The sequence below is a fragment of the Camelina sativa genome, chromosome 7, assembly GCF_000633955.1.
Source record: "Camelina sativa cultivar DH55 chromosome 7, Cs, whole genome shotgun sequence".
NCBI classification, from domain to species: Eukaryota; Viridiplantae; Streptophyta; class Magnoliopsida; order Brassicales; family Brassicaceae; genus Camelina; species Camelina sativa.
The window spans coordinates 26,828,755-26,843,579 of record NC_025691.1 but is presented as its reverse complement, the minus strand read 5'-3'; the positions used below and the strand labels follow the sequence as shown (position 1 = coordinate 26,843,579).

General features: G+C 36.8%; 4 protein-coding genes across 4 annotated transcripts; 1 reads left to right on the top strand and 3 right to left on the bottom strand.

Moving 5' to 3' along the window:
- Positions 1,030 to 2,644, bottom strand: LOC104704973 (UDP-glycosyltransferase 91A1-like). The gene has a single exon (XM_010420967.2). It carries the CDS (start codon positions 2,578 to 2,580, stop codon positions 1,165 to 1,167), a length of 1,416 nt encoding a protein of 471 aa, XP_010419269.1. The 5' UTR covers positions 2,581 to 2,644; the 3' UTR covers positions 1,030 to 1,164.
- Positions 5,465 to 7,101, bottom strand: LOC104702793 (UDP-glycosyltransferase 91A1-like). Its single transcript, XM_010418715.2, has one exon. It carries the CDS (start codon positions 7,038 to 7,040, stop codon positions 5,622 to 5,624), a length of 1,419 nt encoding a protein of 472 aa, XP_010417017.1. The 5' UTR covers positions 7,041 to 7,101; the 3' UTR covers positions 5,465 to 5,621.
- Positions 8,161 to 9,654, top strand: LOC104702792 (nicotinamidase 1-like). Its single transcript, XM_010418714.2, has 5 exons — positions 8,161 to 8,444; positions 8,586 to 8,769; positions 8,869 to 9,002; positions 9,106 to 9,291; positions 9,407 to 9,654. Exons 1-5 carry the CDS (start codon positions 8,295 to 8,297, stop codon positions 9,485 to 9,487), a joined length of 735 nt encoding a protein of 244 aa, XP_010417016.1. The 5' UTR covers positions 8,161 to 8,294; the 3' UTR covers positions 9,488 to 9,654.
- On the bottom strand, positions 9,890 to 13,660 carry LOC104702791 (protein NETWORKED 2D-like). The gene is made up of 2 exons (XM_010418713.2): positions 13,014 to 13,660; positions 9,890 to 12,851 (listed from the first exon to the last, which is right to left on the bottom strand). The coding sequence occupies exons 1-2, from the start codon at positions 13,105 to 13,107 to the stop codon at positions 10,177 to 10,179; spliced, it is 2,769 nt and encodes a 922-aa protein (XP_010417015.1). The 5' UTR covers positions 13,108 to 13,660; the 3' UTR covers positions 9,890 to 10,176.

Sequence of the window (14,825 nt, the reverse complement as noted above, 5' to 3'; positions counted from 1 at the left end):
GTCTGGTAACATATACGCAAATTGATATGGTTACAAATCGCAAATGTTTTCTTAAGTAAATGTGTACTTATTCTGTTAAATATTATTTTCTTAAATAGGAAAATGGTACATAAAGTTTGGAATAATGGATTTTCCCACAAACAAGAGAAAATAGGAAATCGGAGATTGTGTTCTTAATCACAAAGAAGATCACTCTTTAATACTACAATCAATGATTAACTAAAAGTATAGTATAAAATAAATAAAAGTCAAAGACTCTTGATGAGCTAGTATATTATTGTTTCGATTTATATAGTTCGGTCTCCGACCATTTTGTTTTGGTTTGTTCGGTTGGTCCTGTATTCAAGGTTTGCTGAAAATCTTAAACACTTTCCGACAACACAACTGGAACATGTTCCGTCCAAGTGACTTTTCTTTCTAACTAAATCAAAGTTTTGGACATCCTTGTGGTGGATATGTTTTTTTTTCTTCCTTTTAAGGGTTTATTCTTATGGATATGTTCTATTCTTTTCAAAACATATAAGCTGATTGATTGAGCTGTGATGACAAAAAAAAAAAAAAAAAAAGATTGAGCTGTGGCTGTAAATTTTTTGTTGTAGCGGTAAGATTAAAAAATTTGGTTAATTTCCTATTTTTCTATCAACAATTTAATAATTTCTGAATTTTTTTTCTAATGTGTGAAGTATTGAATTAAAAATGAACAATTCTCATTAATACCATCAAAATAAGTTTTTTGAAAATATATATAATTTTTAGTTTTTTCCTAAAAATATCAGTAAAATGTATTATTTCCAAAAATAACACAAAAATGAACTAAAGTTTTAATATTAAAAACTAATCACTAAATCCTAAACACTAAAATCTACTCCTAAAAACTATACCCTAAAATTTAAAATTATCAACCCAAGCCTAAAAGACAAATTATACACTTTTTAAAATCAGTTTTTTATGTTTGTAATATTTTTGAAAAGTAAAATTTTTGTGTATTTTTGAAAAAAAATGAAGTATGGTCTTAAGAAAAAAAGAAAAAACTTAAAATGTGGTATTTTGAGGAATTACTCTTAAAAGAAAATCCAATACCACAATTCGTGATCCACCAATTTTGGATAGATTCTTGATACAACAATTAATAAAACCTGACCATTTAAAACATGATAACAATATTTAACGATGAGCAACAAGATAATCCAAGAATGAGTCCACATAACGATCTTGTCTATCCATGTCTCCAAACACTCCCTTCATGTCCTTCACATTCTCTCTATAAACCTTCCCTTCTTCTTCCTCCATGACCAGTTTTAGTGACTTGGCAACACTTTCTTTGGTAAAGAAACCTTCTGTCTCATCCCGAGGGATCATATACCCAATTTTCTTCTGCTCGATGACTCTAGCATTCAATCCTTGGTCGTTCAGAAAAACCAGTACTGCCATCGGTTTAGAAAACCTGATAGCTTCGATTATCGTTCCCCATCCGGGATGAGTCAGGGCCAAACCGATGGAATCATGGCTCAGTGTTCTTAATTGCTCAACCCAACCTCTCCACACCATTCCTCTACCCGCCGTACGCTCTTCGAACCCTTCCGGAAGCTCAACTGGTTCGGTATCCCCCGAACCACGACGAGTCCTTAACACCCAAAAGAAAGGTAAACCGGAAAGCTCTAAACCGAGAGCGATCTCATTCAGCTCCGTTTGACTCGGTTTAGCTTCTGAACCGAAAGCTACGTAAACAACGGATTTAGTTTTCCGGGAGTCCAACCACTTCTTAACAGTCAGCCACGTGTCGGTGTCTTCAAACTTTTCTTCCATTTTAGGTGGTAAAACGCCCACCGGTATAACAGGTTTCCGGTGAAGATCTTGTATCATTCCTAGCCACTCAGCTTCATACTCGTAACAGCTCCGTACGAAGATGGCGTCACAGCCGTCGATCACGCCGCCGACACGGTGGATGTCGGGGACGTTTCCTTCGGTGGTCTCCGCCATGAATCCATGAAAAATGTACCGGCACTCGAATAACTTGAAAGCCACCGGAGTTTCGAACGGAACCCACTTAGGCGGCTTCATGAAATCCGCCGGACAAGTACGGTACTCTTCGAACCCCGGCGGTTTCAGAATCCCGAGCGTCGCGCCGTTGTAAGCGCTTAAGAAACCTGTCTTGATTCCAAGGCTGCGAGAGATCGGAGGAAGCCAATACGCCGCGAAATCTTGAAGAACCCAGTCTGGTTTGGCAGATTCAAGAAACTTCGTCACCGGAGACTTCAACCCGTCGTAAGCGATTTTTAAGTAAGAGATAAGTTCAACAGGCAAGTCGGTGGTGGCTTCGCCGTCCTCCGGGAGTTTGTTGTCGCCGACGACGGGAAGTGGAAGCTTGACGAAGTTAATGGCGGAGGAGAGATTCTCCGGCAACCGTGGGAGGAGGCGATCGATGTTACGTGGAGTGGAGATGAAAGAGACGGTGTGGCCCTTTTCAGCGATGAGCTTAGAGAGCTCCAAGTATGGAACCATGTGACCAAAGGCTAAGAATGGGAACATGGCCACGTGGAGCTTTGCTCCATCTCCATTGTTGTCTTCTAAGTTTGGCATTGTTACTTTGTTATAATCGCTCAACTACAGAACTAGATCTTCGTTTCGAGGAAGCATAAATAAGTTTATTTGTATATATGATTGTGAAAATAGTACCTCCCGTGGTAGGTAAGATGTGTGGTGCATACTACTGAAACTATCTTGAGTTTCACATATGGAATCATGTGGCCAAATGCTATCCATGCATGTAAAAGTTTGTCATATTTAATTGTTATAGATTTAATTGGTTTGTCATATCTATACTATATACCTACAACAATACCTACAAGGCTGGCTACAACTACATATATTTTTTTTTTTACATCTGAATATATAGATTCATTCTAAAGTCTAAACCAAAAACTCTAAAACGTCATTACTCCGTTAATAATGCTGAAAAAAACAATGTACTATAAAATTGTTTTATATAATAAAAAAACAACATTGTTGTAAAAACAAAACAATCTCACTGAAAACATCAAAAAACAATGTAAACACATGCAAAAAAAAATTAAAATTTTTGGGTTATACCTTCAAATTTAAAGCTACAAGATTGGCTAAAACTAAGGAAAATATAGATTATGTGTAAACCAATAAACTCTAAAACGTCATTTACTATACTTCGTTAATGATGCTGAAAATAATGTAAAATAAAATTATTTTATATTAGAAAATAACATTTATATTATTAAAAGGAAAGTATTTTTAATAGAGAATAGATAGAATTAGAGATTATTACATGAAATGTCATTTAAAATAGAATAAATATATGTATAACTCAGAGGCAAATATATACAATTAATAAAGAACTGTGTTCACAGGAAAATTATCTATTTTATGTTTGATAGATAACTTTGGAGAAATATAAAGAAAATTTTGTATAATGTCCACTAATTTGTAAAAATTAAATATTCAAACAAAAAATACATGAAGTACGAGTATCCCATCCGAATCTTCTACCTATTTCTTATCGGTTGGACTAAAATAAAAAATATCAAATGGATAAATTATTATTTAAATCATGGTTATGAAATAAAATATACATGACATATATAGGGCGCGACGGATTTTTTCTGTCCAGAAATAAATATTCTATTTTCTTCTTATTTTATTTTATTTACTATTGTAATTGTTTTTTATATTGATAAGAAAACAAATATGATCATTCTTTTATCTAAAAGAAAATAAAAACATATCAAAACTTCACAATCGCCTTCAAATTAAACCGCAATAGAATCCTTAGACCATGATTGTTGCATAGAAAAAAAGTAAAGTTTCACCTTCAGCCTAATGTGTCGAGCGTAGTCTAACAGAAACCCAACACTTCTTAACAAAATCGTAAGATCTAACTTCTTATGACCTGATGTGTACGAGCATTAAACCCAATATCATAATTGCATTCTACTAAAATTGTAGGAGGTCGAGTCCAAGAAAGATCATAATTGTTTGCGTGTGAAGAAGAGAGAATACAATTAGTATTTGTAGTTTTCCACCACTCACTTGTATCTGATTGAATTTGAAGCGCCACTTTGGAAGGACCTTTACGAAAATTATTTAAAAATAAATAGTTCCAAGATTTCCAGATATGTCAAAAAATTCACCAAGGCAATAGTATAGTATGTTTAGAAATGTCTTGAATATTTCTCAAACCATCATAAGGTTGAAATTTTCTTCACATTTATCATAAAAAACCTTGAAGAATTGTCGATAGTATATTCCAGAGACGTCAAACCATTACCGAAGAAGGGAACTGAAATAAAATTTGGAAGATACCCTTATCCAAGAGTTGACATCTTTGTCAAAGACGTAATTCCGATTAATCTCTAATTTTTTTTTTTTTTCCGTTAGATCCATTCCAACTGTTTGATTAGCAGCTAGCGCTCCATGGTCGGCCCGGAGCAAAAGCCCAACAAGCAGCTGCTTTAATCAGCAGATTATAGTGTATCAGTTCAAGAAGTATGCGGTAGTGTAGTTGTTAGGTGTCTTGCTTCTGTATCTCACTTTGGTGGTTCGAGTCATACCAGTTAGCTGTTTTAAGCGACGTCTCACCTATCTTACTTCCATCGCCATTGGCAATCACCTTAAACTTTTTACAAAATTTGGCTGTCTCTTCTGAGTCTTCTCAACCATTTTTGAATCAGTTTCTCTTTTATCTTCATTCAATCTTTGTTCATTTATCTTCTTATCTCACGTGATAATAAACTGGTGTTTATGTTTTGATTTGAATTCTTTTTGTTTCTATGTTTTTTTCTCATTCTAAAATCTAGTTTTTTTTTGGTCATATTTTTATTTTTTCAATTTTGTTAAGAAACTAATTAAATTTTTTTTTTCTTTACAAGCACAAAAAAAAATTAAGACATCACATTTTACTTTGCTGTAAGCATTGAATTACATTGGACCGGCTTTCAGCGATTAGTTAGACCAAAATAAATACCTTACAAATATCTTATAAATACTTTATAAAACCTTACAAATACTTGGATTTAGTTTCCCAATGGCATCCAGAAGTATCCTATAAATCTTATAAAACTTAATAAATTTTTCAGATTTAATAATGAAGAAATATTTTTGAAATTAGGTAATCGAAGAAGACATTTTAAAAAGAGACACCAAATAAAACATTTTTGGAAGAATAACTTGAATGTGGAGATGGAGGTGGTGAGGATGAACATTCTTTTTTATATATAGTCTTTGATACCACAATTGGTGATTCGAATGAATTATAGGTGCACTTTGAAATGACAAGTTACGTTGGTCTTGATGAAAACGAAATGGAAGATAAACTAGTGCGGCTTTGATATATCACGAATTGTGGTCCGATCCATATCAAAATCAAATTGGACAGTTCTTTTACCACTGATCTGGTTTCAATATACTTGACAGTCTATATGTAGTACCCTTCATAAGTCATAACATTCAGCATTAATAAAACTTGGACCATTTAAAAACATGATAATATAATAATATTCATTGCTCATCTTAACAACACTAGAACAAATCGTTATCAATATTCATTCAACGGACCCTGCCATTTGGATCAAAGACTCCATGCATGCTCAAAATTAACGATGAGCAACAAGATAATCCAAGAATGAGTCCACATAACGATCTTGTCTATCCATGTCTCCAAACACTCCCTTCATGTCCTTCACATTCTCTCTATAAACCTTCCCTTCTTCTTCCTCCATGACCAGTTTTAGTGACTTGGCAACACTTTCTTTGGTAAAGAAACCTTCTGTCTCATCCCGAGGGATCATATACCCAATTTTCTTCTGCTCGATGACTCTTGCATTTAATCCTTGGTCGTACACAAAAACCAGCATTGCCATCGGTTTAGAAAACCGAATAGCTTCAATTACTGTTCCCCAACCGGGATGAGTCAGAACCACACCGATCGACTCATGGCTCAATGTTCTCAATTGCTCAACCCAACCTCTCCACACCATTCCTCTATCCGCCGTGCGCTCTTCGAATCCTTCCGGAAGCTCGACCGGTTCGGTATCCCACGGACCACGACGAGTCTTTAACACCCAGAAGAAAGGTAAACCGGAAAGCTCTAAACCGAGAGCGATCGCATTCAGCTCCGTTTGACTCGGTTTAGCTTCTGAACCGAAAGCTATGTAGACAACGGATTTAGCTTTCCGTGAGTCCAACCACTTCTTAACAGTCAGCCACGTGTCGGTGTCTTCGAACTTTTCTTCCATTTTAGGTGGTAAGACTCCCACCGGGATAACCGGTTTACGGTGAAGATCTTGTATCATTCCTAGCCACTCAGCTTCGTACTCGTAACAGCTCCGTACGAAGATGGCGTCACAGCCGTCGATCACGCCGCCGACACGGTGGATGTCGGGGACATTTCCTTCGGTGGTCTCCGCCATGAATCCATGAAAAATGTACCGGCACTCGAATAACTTGAAAGCCACCGGAGTTTCGAACGGAACCCACTTAGGCGGCTTCATGAAATCCGCCGGACAAGTGCGGTACTCTTCGAACCCCGGCGGTTTCAGAATCCCGAGAGTGGCGCCGTTGAAAGCGCTTAAGAAACCGGTCTTGATTCCGAGGCGGCGAGAGATCGGAGGAAGCCAGTACGCCGCGAAATCTTGAAGAACCCAGTCTGGTTTGGAAGATTCAAGAAACTCCGTCACCGGAGATTTCAACCCGTCGAAAGCGATCTTCAAGTAAGAGATGAGTTCAAAAGGGACGTCGGTGGTGGCTTCGCCGTCCTCTGGGAGTTTGTTGTCGCCGACGACGGGAAGTGGGAGCCTGACGAAGTTAATGGCAGAGGAGAGATTCTTCGGCAACCGTGGGAGGAGGCGGTCGATGTTACGTGGAGTGGAGATGAAAGAGACGGTGTGACCCTTTTGAGCGATGAGCTTAGAGAGCTCAAAATATGGAACCATGTGACCAAAGGCTAACCATGGCAACATGGCCACGTGGAGCTTTGTTCCATCTCCATTGTTGTTGTCTGTCAAGTCTGTCATTGTTACTTTGTTATAATCGGACTACAGAACTGAAGTCTTGTTTTATAGAAAAAGCGGAAAGATATTTTTTTTTTTGCTTACAGAATAAGTTTATTATTATATTTGACTGTGAAAATAGAATGTAATCTCCCTTCGTAGGTAAGATGAACAGCTGGGATTAAGTTAGGATGGTAAGATGTGTGGTGTATACTAAAAGTAGAATTTTCAAATATGGAACCATATATGTGGCCAAAAGCTAACCATTACATGGAAACATTGATTGCCACGTGGAGCTTTGTTCCATCTCTATCTTTGTCTTTTTACAAGTTTGTCAAAGTCACCGCTTGACTATCATAAGTTCATAACATTAACATATTTATTGACCAAAAAAAAAAACAGTACCATATTTAATTACAGTATACCGTATACGGTAAACAATATTACCCACATTTTACTTTTTTTTTTTGTTTTTAACATTTTTTTAATAAAAGGTGATGTTTTATACTATTTTTAAATTTGTGACTGAAGTTATGAGGAATAAAAGGAGCAGAAAATACCAAAATTTATAAAATAAACAGATAACAACAAAATAGTTAAATAAAAAATGTAAATTCAAAACAAAACAAAAAAAAAAAACACCGATTCCAAAATACTAAACTTAAAAATTTGCATGATTTCCACAATTCCAAAGAGTTGGAATCCCATCCTAGTTGCCACGAACAAACTCTAACAGAGATCAATTTTAGAAACCTTCTTATAAGGCGTTTACAGCTTCTCCCCAAACTAACACAAAAACGCAATAACAACAGCGGATTTACTCACAAATTCGACAGTTACAGGAGTATCTATGGGCAACCAAAGAAATCACCTCCAGTCACCATTATTAACATATTTGGTACATACAAATTTCACTCTTTCCGTTCCAAAAGCTAACCATGCATGAAGCATCGATTGTGATGCGGAGATATTCTTTGGTTTCATATACATCTTTGCCTTTAAAAGTTTGTCATAGTCACTCAGGCTGTAAGAAGGACCCTTGACTATTTAAGAAAATCGTGAAGGGATTAATCATATATAGTCCTCCTTAATTTTTTTCCTAGGAAATCGAAAGATATTAGTCAATTGCAATAGCAACATTATTAATAATATCTAAATATTATCCTTACAGACGAAACAAACGACCAAGACCAACTTGTTTCATATGTCTCTTCTACTTTAGACAATTTTGATCTCAGTTTTCTCAATCGCCTCTTCTAGACGTAGACCCGTATCGATATGGCGAATTATGAAACGATACTAGATCATCTGAAGAAGGAGATTCCACTGGACGAAAAAGAATCTCTTGTTTTGAATCGAGACTCGAGCGTTGGTCTTGTCATCGTTGACGTTGTTAATGGCTTCTGCACAGTTGGCTCAGGCAATATGGTTTGGTTTATTAATAAACTCTTTTGATCTTTCTTTAATCTGATCTAAAGTTTGTAACTTTGAGTTGTTTCTTAATGTCTTCCCAAGTGTTTGTGATATTTTGCTTTCCCTCAGTCTAAGTTGTTTTGACTTTTTTTGCAGGCTCCAACACAGCCTAATGAACAGATATCGAAGATGGTAGAGGAAAGTGCAAAGCTTGCTAGAGACTTCTGTGATCGGAATTGGCCGGTTTTTGCGTTTATTGACTCTCATCATCCTGATATACCTGAGGTCCCTTATCCTCCTCATTGTATTATAGGAACTGAGGAATCTAAACTTGTTCCTGGTACTCTTTAGCTCTTTCAATGTCTTTTTTTTGGTTAGGATTCTATTAACTAGTTTAAGACTTTGTCTTGATTTCTTCTTCTTCTGGCTAATGAATCAGCTCTCCAGTGGCTTGAAAGTGAGGATTGTGTCACTCTTAGGAGGAAGGATTGTGTTAATGGGTTTGTGGGTTCGATGGAGAAAGATGGTTCTAATGTTTTTGTTGATTGGGTTAAGGAAACACAGATCAAAGTTGTAAGTTTTTCTTTTTCTTGATGATCTGTTTAGTTATGTTGAACAAGTTTTTTAGACATATCTTCAACTTACTTGAACTCAACTCTGTTTGGGGGATCTAAAGATTCTGGTTGTAGGTATATGTACGGACATATGTGTGTTTGATTTTGTGGCTGCTGCGCTCTCTGCTCGAAACCACGGTGTTCTTAGTCCTCTAGAAGATGTGGTGGTGTATTCGCGTGGCTGTGCTACTTTTGACCTTCCTCTTCATGTTGCTAAAGACATCAAAGGCGCTCAGGCTCATCCGCAGGTATTATTAGAAAGGGTTTGATGCTTCTAAATTCAGCATTTTTTTCTAGTGACTTGACACTTTTGAATTGGTTCATCTTCTTATTCTTCTGTTGTAATTCTTTTCTCCGTGTCAGGATTTGATGCACCATGTAGGTCTATACATGGCTAAAGGAAGAGGGGCTAAGGTAGTCTCTGAAATTTCATTCGAGACTTAAAATACACTATCTCGTATATAAAAACATAACATTTCTTTTCAGTAATTTATTGAGTATGCCTCTTTTTTTCTTGTAAAATTGGTTATGAAGCTTGTTTTCTGATGAAATCAACTCGTGTAACTGTTTCAGAATGCAAATAATATGATTTCTCATCTGTCTAAATGAAATGTCTGTCTGATTTTAGTTTCACACAGAGTTTTTGAGAACTAATGGCTCTTAGTATAGTCTCTCATTGGATTGTTGCAGAACTGTTGCCTTCTCTGAAAATCATCTATTGCGTTACTGTTTCAGAATGAAAAGTTCAGTCTGAGTATACTCTTGGGTTTAGTGGGACATAATGGCTCTTACAGTCCTAGCATTTCTCGTAAGATTGTTGGAAAACTATTGTCTAATTTTGTGCCATGATGGAAAAATACATAAAATTACAAACTCTGTTTTCTTGTAATGGTTCTGAACATACAAACTTTTATGAAGAAAAATAAAATGTAAAAAGCCTGAAGACATTCCTCTTGCTTCCCAGTTACAAACTGTGAACAATCAATCTACAATACTCAAAAAAGGATATAAAAAAAAACAACACACAAAACTATTGTTTCAATCTCGCAAATCCTCCATGAATCTGATAAATTACAGTATATGAATCAATTAACTCTCTGGATGGCATGTAGTATATATTATGTAAATGTTACCTATGTAGAAGTCTTCATCTTTCTATATAGTGAGGGATGCATGCAGGAGAATATGGATGGCTTTGCTCTCTTCTGTTTGGAGCCAAAGATGAATGACCTTAAGGGCACTCTTGAGCGACTATCCGAATGCTGGAGATCAAGATCAGATTTCTTTGAACCTGTTAGAGCAAACTCCTCGCTCAGCTTTCCTAGAGTCTTGTCAACCTCGAATTGAAGCATGGTGATGTGATCTAACCCGGCCTGTAACTCGTCTGCCACTTTGTTGTTTTCCTGCTTCATGTTCAACACCTCACCTTGAAACTTAGCAGCTTGATAGCTCGTGAATCTGAAATCATCGTCTTCAGCACTTGCTTTCAGGGCTTTTGTTATCTCATCCTGTATATTGCACAAGGACTCGAATCTAGATTTCAGTTCCTCTTTCAAGGATGCACCTTTCTCCAGCCAAAGACCCAGGTCTGTGTTTATTTCCCTCAAATGTACATAAAGTGGTCGAACATCTGATCTCAGTGCATATTTCGCTGTGCTGCTTCCATCTTGCTTTTTCCTTTGCTCGAGCTTTGATATCTCGGCTTGTAGATCTTCTATTGAAGTGTCGTAGCTTTGTATCTGTCCAAATGCTGTGCTGAACCGTAACCAGAAATCCAAATTCTCTTCAAGAAGCTCATCAATATTCAACCTGAACTGTTCCTCAACCAGAGACATGTTCTCGTTTTCTGTAGCCATGAACCCTATGGAATAGTCGTCGTTTGACATCTGGTTTTCCAACAAGTCGTTACTGTCTCCAAGACCCTTCTGCAGGAGGCTCATCTTCTCTCTTAGTAGCTTGATCTCATCATCTTTTGTTGCGTTCTCTGTCTTCATCTTTGATTTCGTGTCATCCAAAGTTTTCTTCATATCCTTGTAGTTCCTGAGAATAGTTGTGTACTCCGTAAGCAAATGCTTTTCCCTATTTTCCATTCCCTTCATGAACATCTCTTTCCAGTCCGGTTCATCTTGCTCCTTTTGATCCTCTTCTTTAGAAGATGTCTGCTTCTCGAAAACATTATCCGGAACAGACTCTGTCTTATCAGATGCAGCTTCTTTCTCCAAAACATTATCAACAACAGAATCTGTCTTGTCAGATGCAGCTTGCTTCTCTAAATCCGAATCTTCTTTTTCAGTAGATTCCAAAACAGCTTCTGAAATGGTTGCATCTTCTGCTTCTATTGTCGCATCGCGGGTCTGTTCAAATTTTACACTCTTCTCGGCTATTCCTTTCTTCTCCTTGGCCATTAGATGTTCCTCTGTCTCTTCACTAACATCACATTTCCTCTCCTCAGCTTCCAAATCTTTATCCTGTTCTATATTCATGGTCAAGTTATCAGACTCGCTCTCTAGCTTCACATCGTGCAGCTTCCCACCAGAGAGGTTATCGAGATTATGACAAGCTTCATCAAAAGATGTCTGCAGATTGCTACTCTTGTCCAAAACATTTCTGTCCAAATCCTGCAATGCCTTGAGTTTCTCCTCCATTTCCTTGAGCTTGTTCCTCAGATCACTCTTGTCGTCTGCTAACAACGCCTTGTCGGTTTCAAGAGTACTGATTTGTGTCTGGAGACCGTTGGTCTCGTTTCTTAGTCTCTGTATCAAAGCAGTTTGCGAGGAAACTGCACTCTCCAAGGTAATCACTTTGTTCACGAGCTCATCGACTTTCTCAGCCATCTCTGTCGCATTGTCCGAGGAATTCACACCAGACTCAAAATGTTCTCTAATCTTCTCTTTTACAGATTCCAACTCTTTCTTCTTCCTAGACATCTCTTTGATCTCATGCTCCAACTCTTCTGTTCTTCTAACCTCATCACCATCGTCTTTCGCAAAGGCACTCTCGTCACCTAGAAACTGGCTAGCCATAGATCTTAGCTTCTCTTTAGACTCCTTAATCTTGACATGCTCCTCTCTAGCTTCTTCATAAGACCTCTCTTGCTTCTCCTGCAACTCCACTAGCTTCTCCTGACATGACTTAATCGCAGTCTCGGTCATCAGTTTCCGAGCTTCATCGTCTTCAATAGCAACACTCTCACCAAACTCATCCTGCAAACCACAGATCCTCTCTTGTTTCTCCTTGATACCTTTTTCAAACTCCCAATACTTAGACAAACCAATCTCGTAAGAGCTCTTGACAAACTCCTTCTCCGTCTGCAAGGACAAAATCTCTTTCTGCAACTTATCAATCTCCCCCATAGCCTCAGGCTTGCTCAAACCCGAGCTCTTAACAACCACATTGGTAGAACCACCAGTATACTTCATAGACTTCCTAGGCTGAAGCTTCTTTGTAGCCACTTTAACAGCGGTCTTCAAATCCTTAACAGGCAATTTAGGAACATTGGGGACATTAGCACCAGAAGAAGCATTCGATGATCTTTTGGAGAATTTAGACATGGAGTCACCATCATCATCATCCATTGCAAAGTTTGGGACTTGGTCAGGAAAAACAGAGGCGATGGTCGTGTTAGCGTTTTGAAGCTCTGTAGAGATATGATCATAACGCTCAGCTAAAGCTCTGTAAGCTCTGTAAGATTCTTCAACGAAGCTAATGAGCTCAGGTCGCTTCTTGTAATACATCTCCGCACGCTTCGCAAACGAATCGCCATCTTCTTGTAATAGCTTCAACACGTATTGCACCTTTTCCTCAATATCTGTAAAATTCCATCATATTTTCAAAATTATACAAAGATCCTTTTTAGATCAAAGATCAGAAAGATGTCAACTTTATTATAAAACCAGACGATCAAACACACACATATATATATATATATATAAAGAGATGGATGGGATAAAAAAAAAAAAAAAGGAGAGACCTTGAAGGTTTTGTTCGAGCCATTTAGATTGTTTGGTACGGATATGACTCGCCCACCACCATGAATACGCATTACTCGCAGCTCTCTGCAGCATCGTCGCAAAGTTTTAATCTTTTCTCAGCTCTTTTCTTCTTCTGATCCTATTCATTCAAATTCCCAGAAAAACAGAGACAGAGAGAAAAAAAAAAAAGAAAAAAGCTTGGAACTTTTTTGTGTGTGTGTGAACCCTTTTTTATCTCTCTCCCTCTCTCTCTCTCTAGATCTTAATATGTGAAAATTTCCCGAGAAAGAAAGAGAAAAAATTTAGATAGACCCACAAAAGAAAACTTTAAAGGTCTAATTTGGTTGTAAATCAAAAATTCAGAAATTGAGGAAAGAACGTGCTACAAATGAATCTGCTTTTGGAGAGATCATGGGTGGGAGCAAACCTCGGTCTTATTTTGGTAAAAAGATTTTTTTTTATTTTTTTATTTTTTTTTTGGTAATAAAGTTTCATTACAAATGTCATGTGTGTGTTGTGTACCAATGTTATAGTGCCAGCGTCGTGGTCGGAGGAAGTCGGAAGCATTCTCTCCGATTATTCTTCTTCTGTATCCATACCATACGTTACACAGAAGAAGAACATGTCAGAAATATAAAATTTTCTTTTAATTTAATTAAACTGAGAAAGTATCTTAGTGAGAATTAACATAATATTTAAATTAATGGAGAAAAAAAAAGAGGAATGTGAAAATGTCGTCTTGGTCCGTTTTTTCTAAAAAGTTGTTAAAGCCTTTAAATCATTGAATCTTGACGGCTTAACCATAAAACCGGACACGTTTTTGATGAACCAGTCAAAGGTGGTCGGTCGGTGTGTCGCGATCCGACGAGTTACCTTCTTTCTCTAGTCCGAAGGATCTCTAAAGTCTCAAATTTAAACCTCACATAAAACTTGAAGTTAAGAATTTTAATCTTTTTTTATGACACCATTATTGTTTCCATTCCTTTTTTTTTCCTTATGTTTTTTATTCATTCAAAAACCACCATACGGTAAAAGTACATTAGGATCCTACTTCTAATACCAAAAGCTTAACTCCTAATGGAATCTTATGGTACTAATAAACATAATTGCAAAAAAAAATAAACATCAAAACTAAATCTCAAAATAAAATAGAGAGGTCACCCACTCGGTTGGAACAATAGCCTAAAGCTTTTTTTTAAAATGTCACAACATTGTGTGGGAGTTGGTATAAACACAAATTATTGAAACATGTCCCGAATATATGAAAATGTATGAGCCTCGACCTATGACCTCCTAATTATTTTTTTAAAGTAAAACAAGTGTATATCTACAACGTTGATGATTCTAATAGATACACTAGTACACAACATTCCCAAATTGTCTCTACCACAGATGCTAGCGACTTTGACGGTGAACATTGTAGCCCAACACCAAGAAATTCGGTTTTGAACCCACAGAAGCCCACTCATGAGGACATTGGCGTGTCGACATTGTGAATCTGCTCTTTATTTTACAACGTTGTTGTTTTTTTTTTTTTTTGTCAATTTCATAGATAAAATCATTCTTACTATCGTATTTTTTTTACCTATGTGTATTATAATCAAGATCATAGCCTACTTTTCAAAATTCCTCAGTTTCCACTAAGAAAAGGAGAAATTGATTATCTAAGTTCTACAATATCTCATATTCTAACTTACCATGTCGATACAGTTTGGTTGTGACAAACGACGTCACAAACCAAAAATGCAGAGTGAAGAGAGATGATATATAGTGAAAACCACAAAAAAAAAAAAAAAAAAAAAAAAACCTTT

Excerpts from the sequence above, each read along its gene's own strand:
- LOC104704973 (XM_010420967.2), bottom strand. The coding sequence starts at position 2,580 with ATGCCAAACTTAGAAGACAACAATGGAGATGGAGCAAAGCTCCACGTG.
- LOC104702793 (XM_010418715.2), bottom strand. The coding sequence starts at position 7,040 with ATGACAGACTTGACAGACAACAACAATGGAGATGGAACAAAGCTCCAC.
- LOC104702792 (XM_010418714.2), top strand. The coding sequence starts at position 8,295 with ATGGCGAATTATGAAACGATACTAGATCATCTGAAGAAGGAGATTCCA. Across the intron at positions 8,445-8,585 it reads CAGTTGGCTCAGGCAATATG|GCTCCAACACAGCCTAATGA; the intron begins GTTTGGTTTATT and ends CTTTTTTTGCAG. Across the intron at positions 9,003-9,105 it reads AGGAAACACAGATCAAAGTT|ATTCTGGTTGTAGGTATATG; the intron begins GTAAGTTTTTCT and ends GGGGATCTAAAG.
- LOC104702791 (XM_010418713.2), bottom strand. The coding sequence starts at position 13,107 with ATGCTGCAGAGAGCTGCGAGTAATGCGTATTCATGGTGGTGGGCGAGT. Across the intron at positions 12,852-13,013 it reads GCTCGAACAAAACCTTCAAG|ATATTGAGGAAAAGGTGCAA; the intron begins GTCTCTCCTTTT and ends GGAATTTTACAG.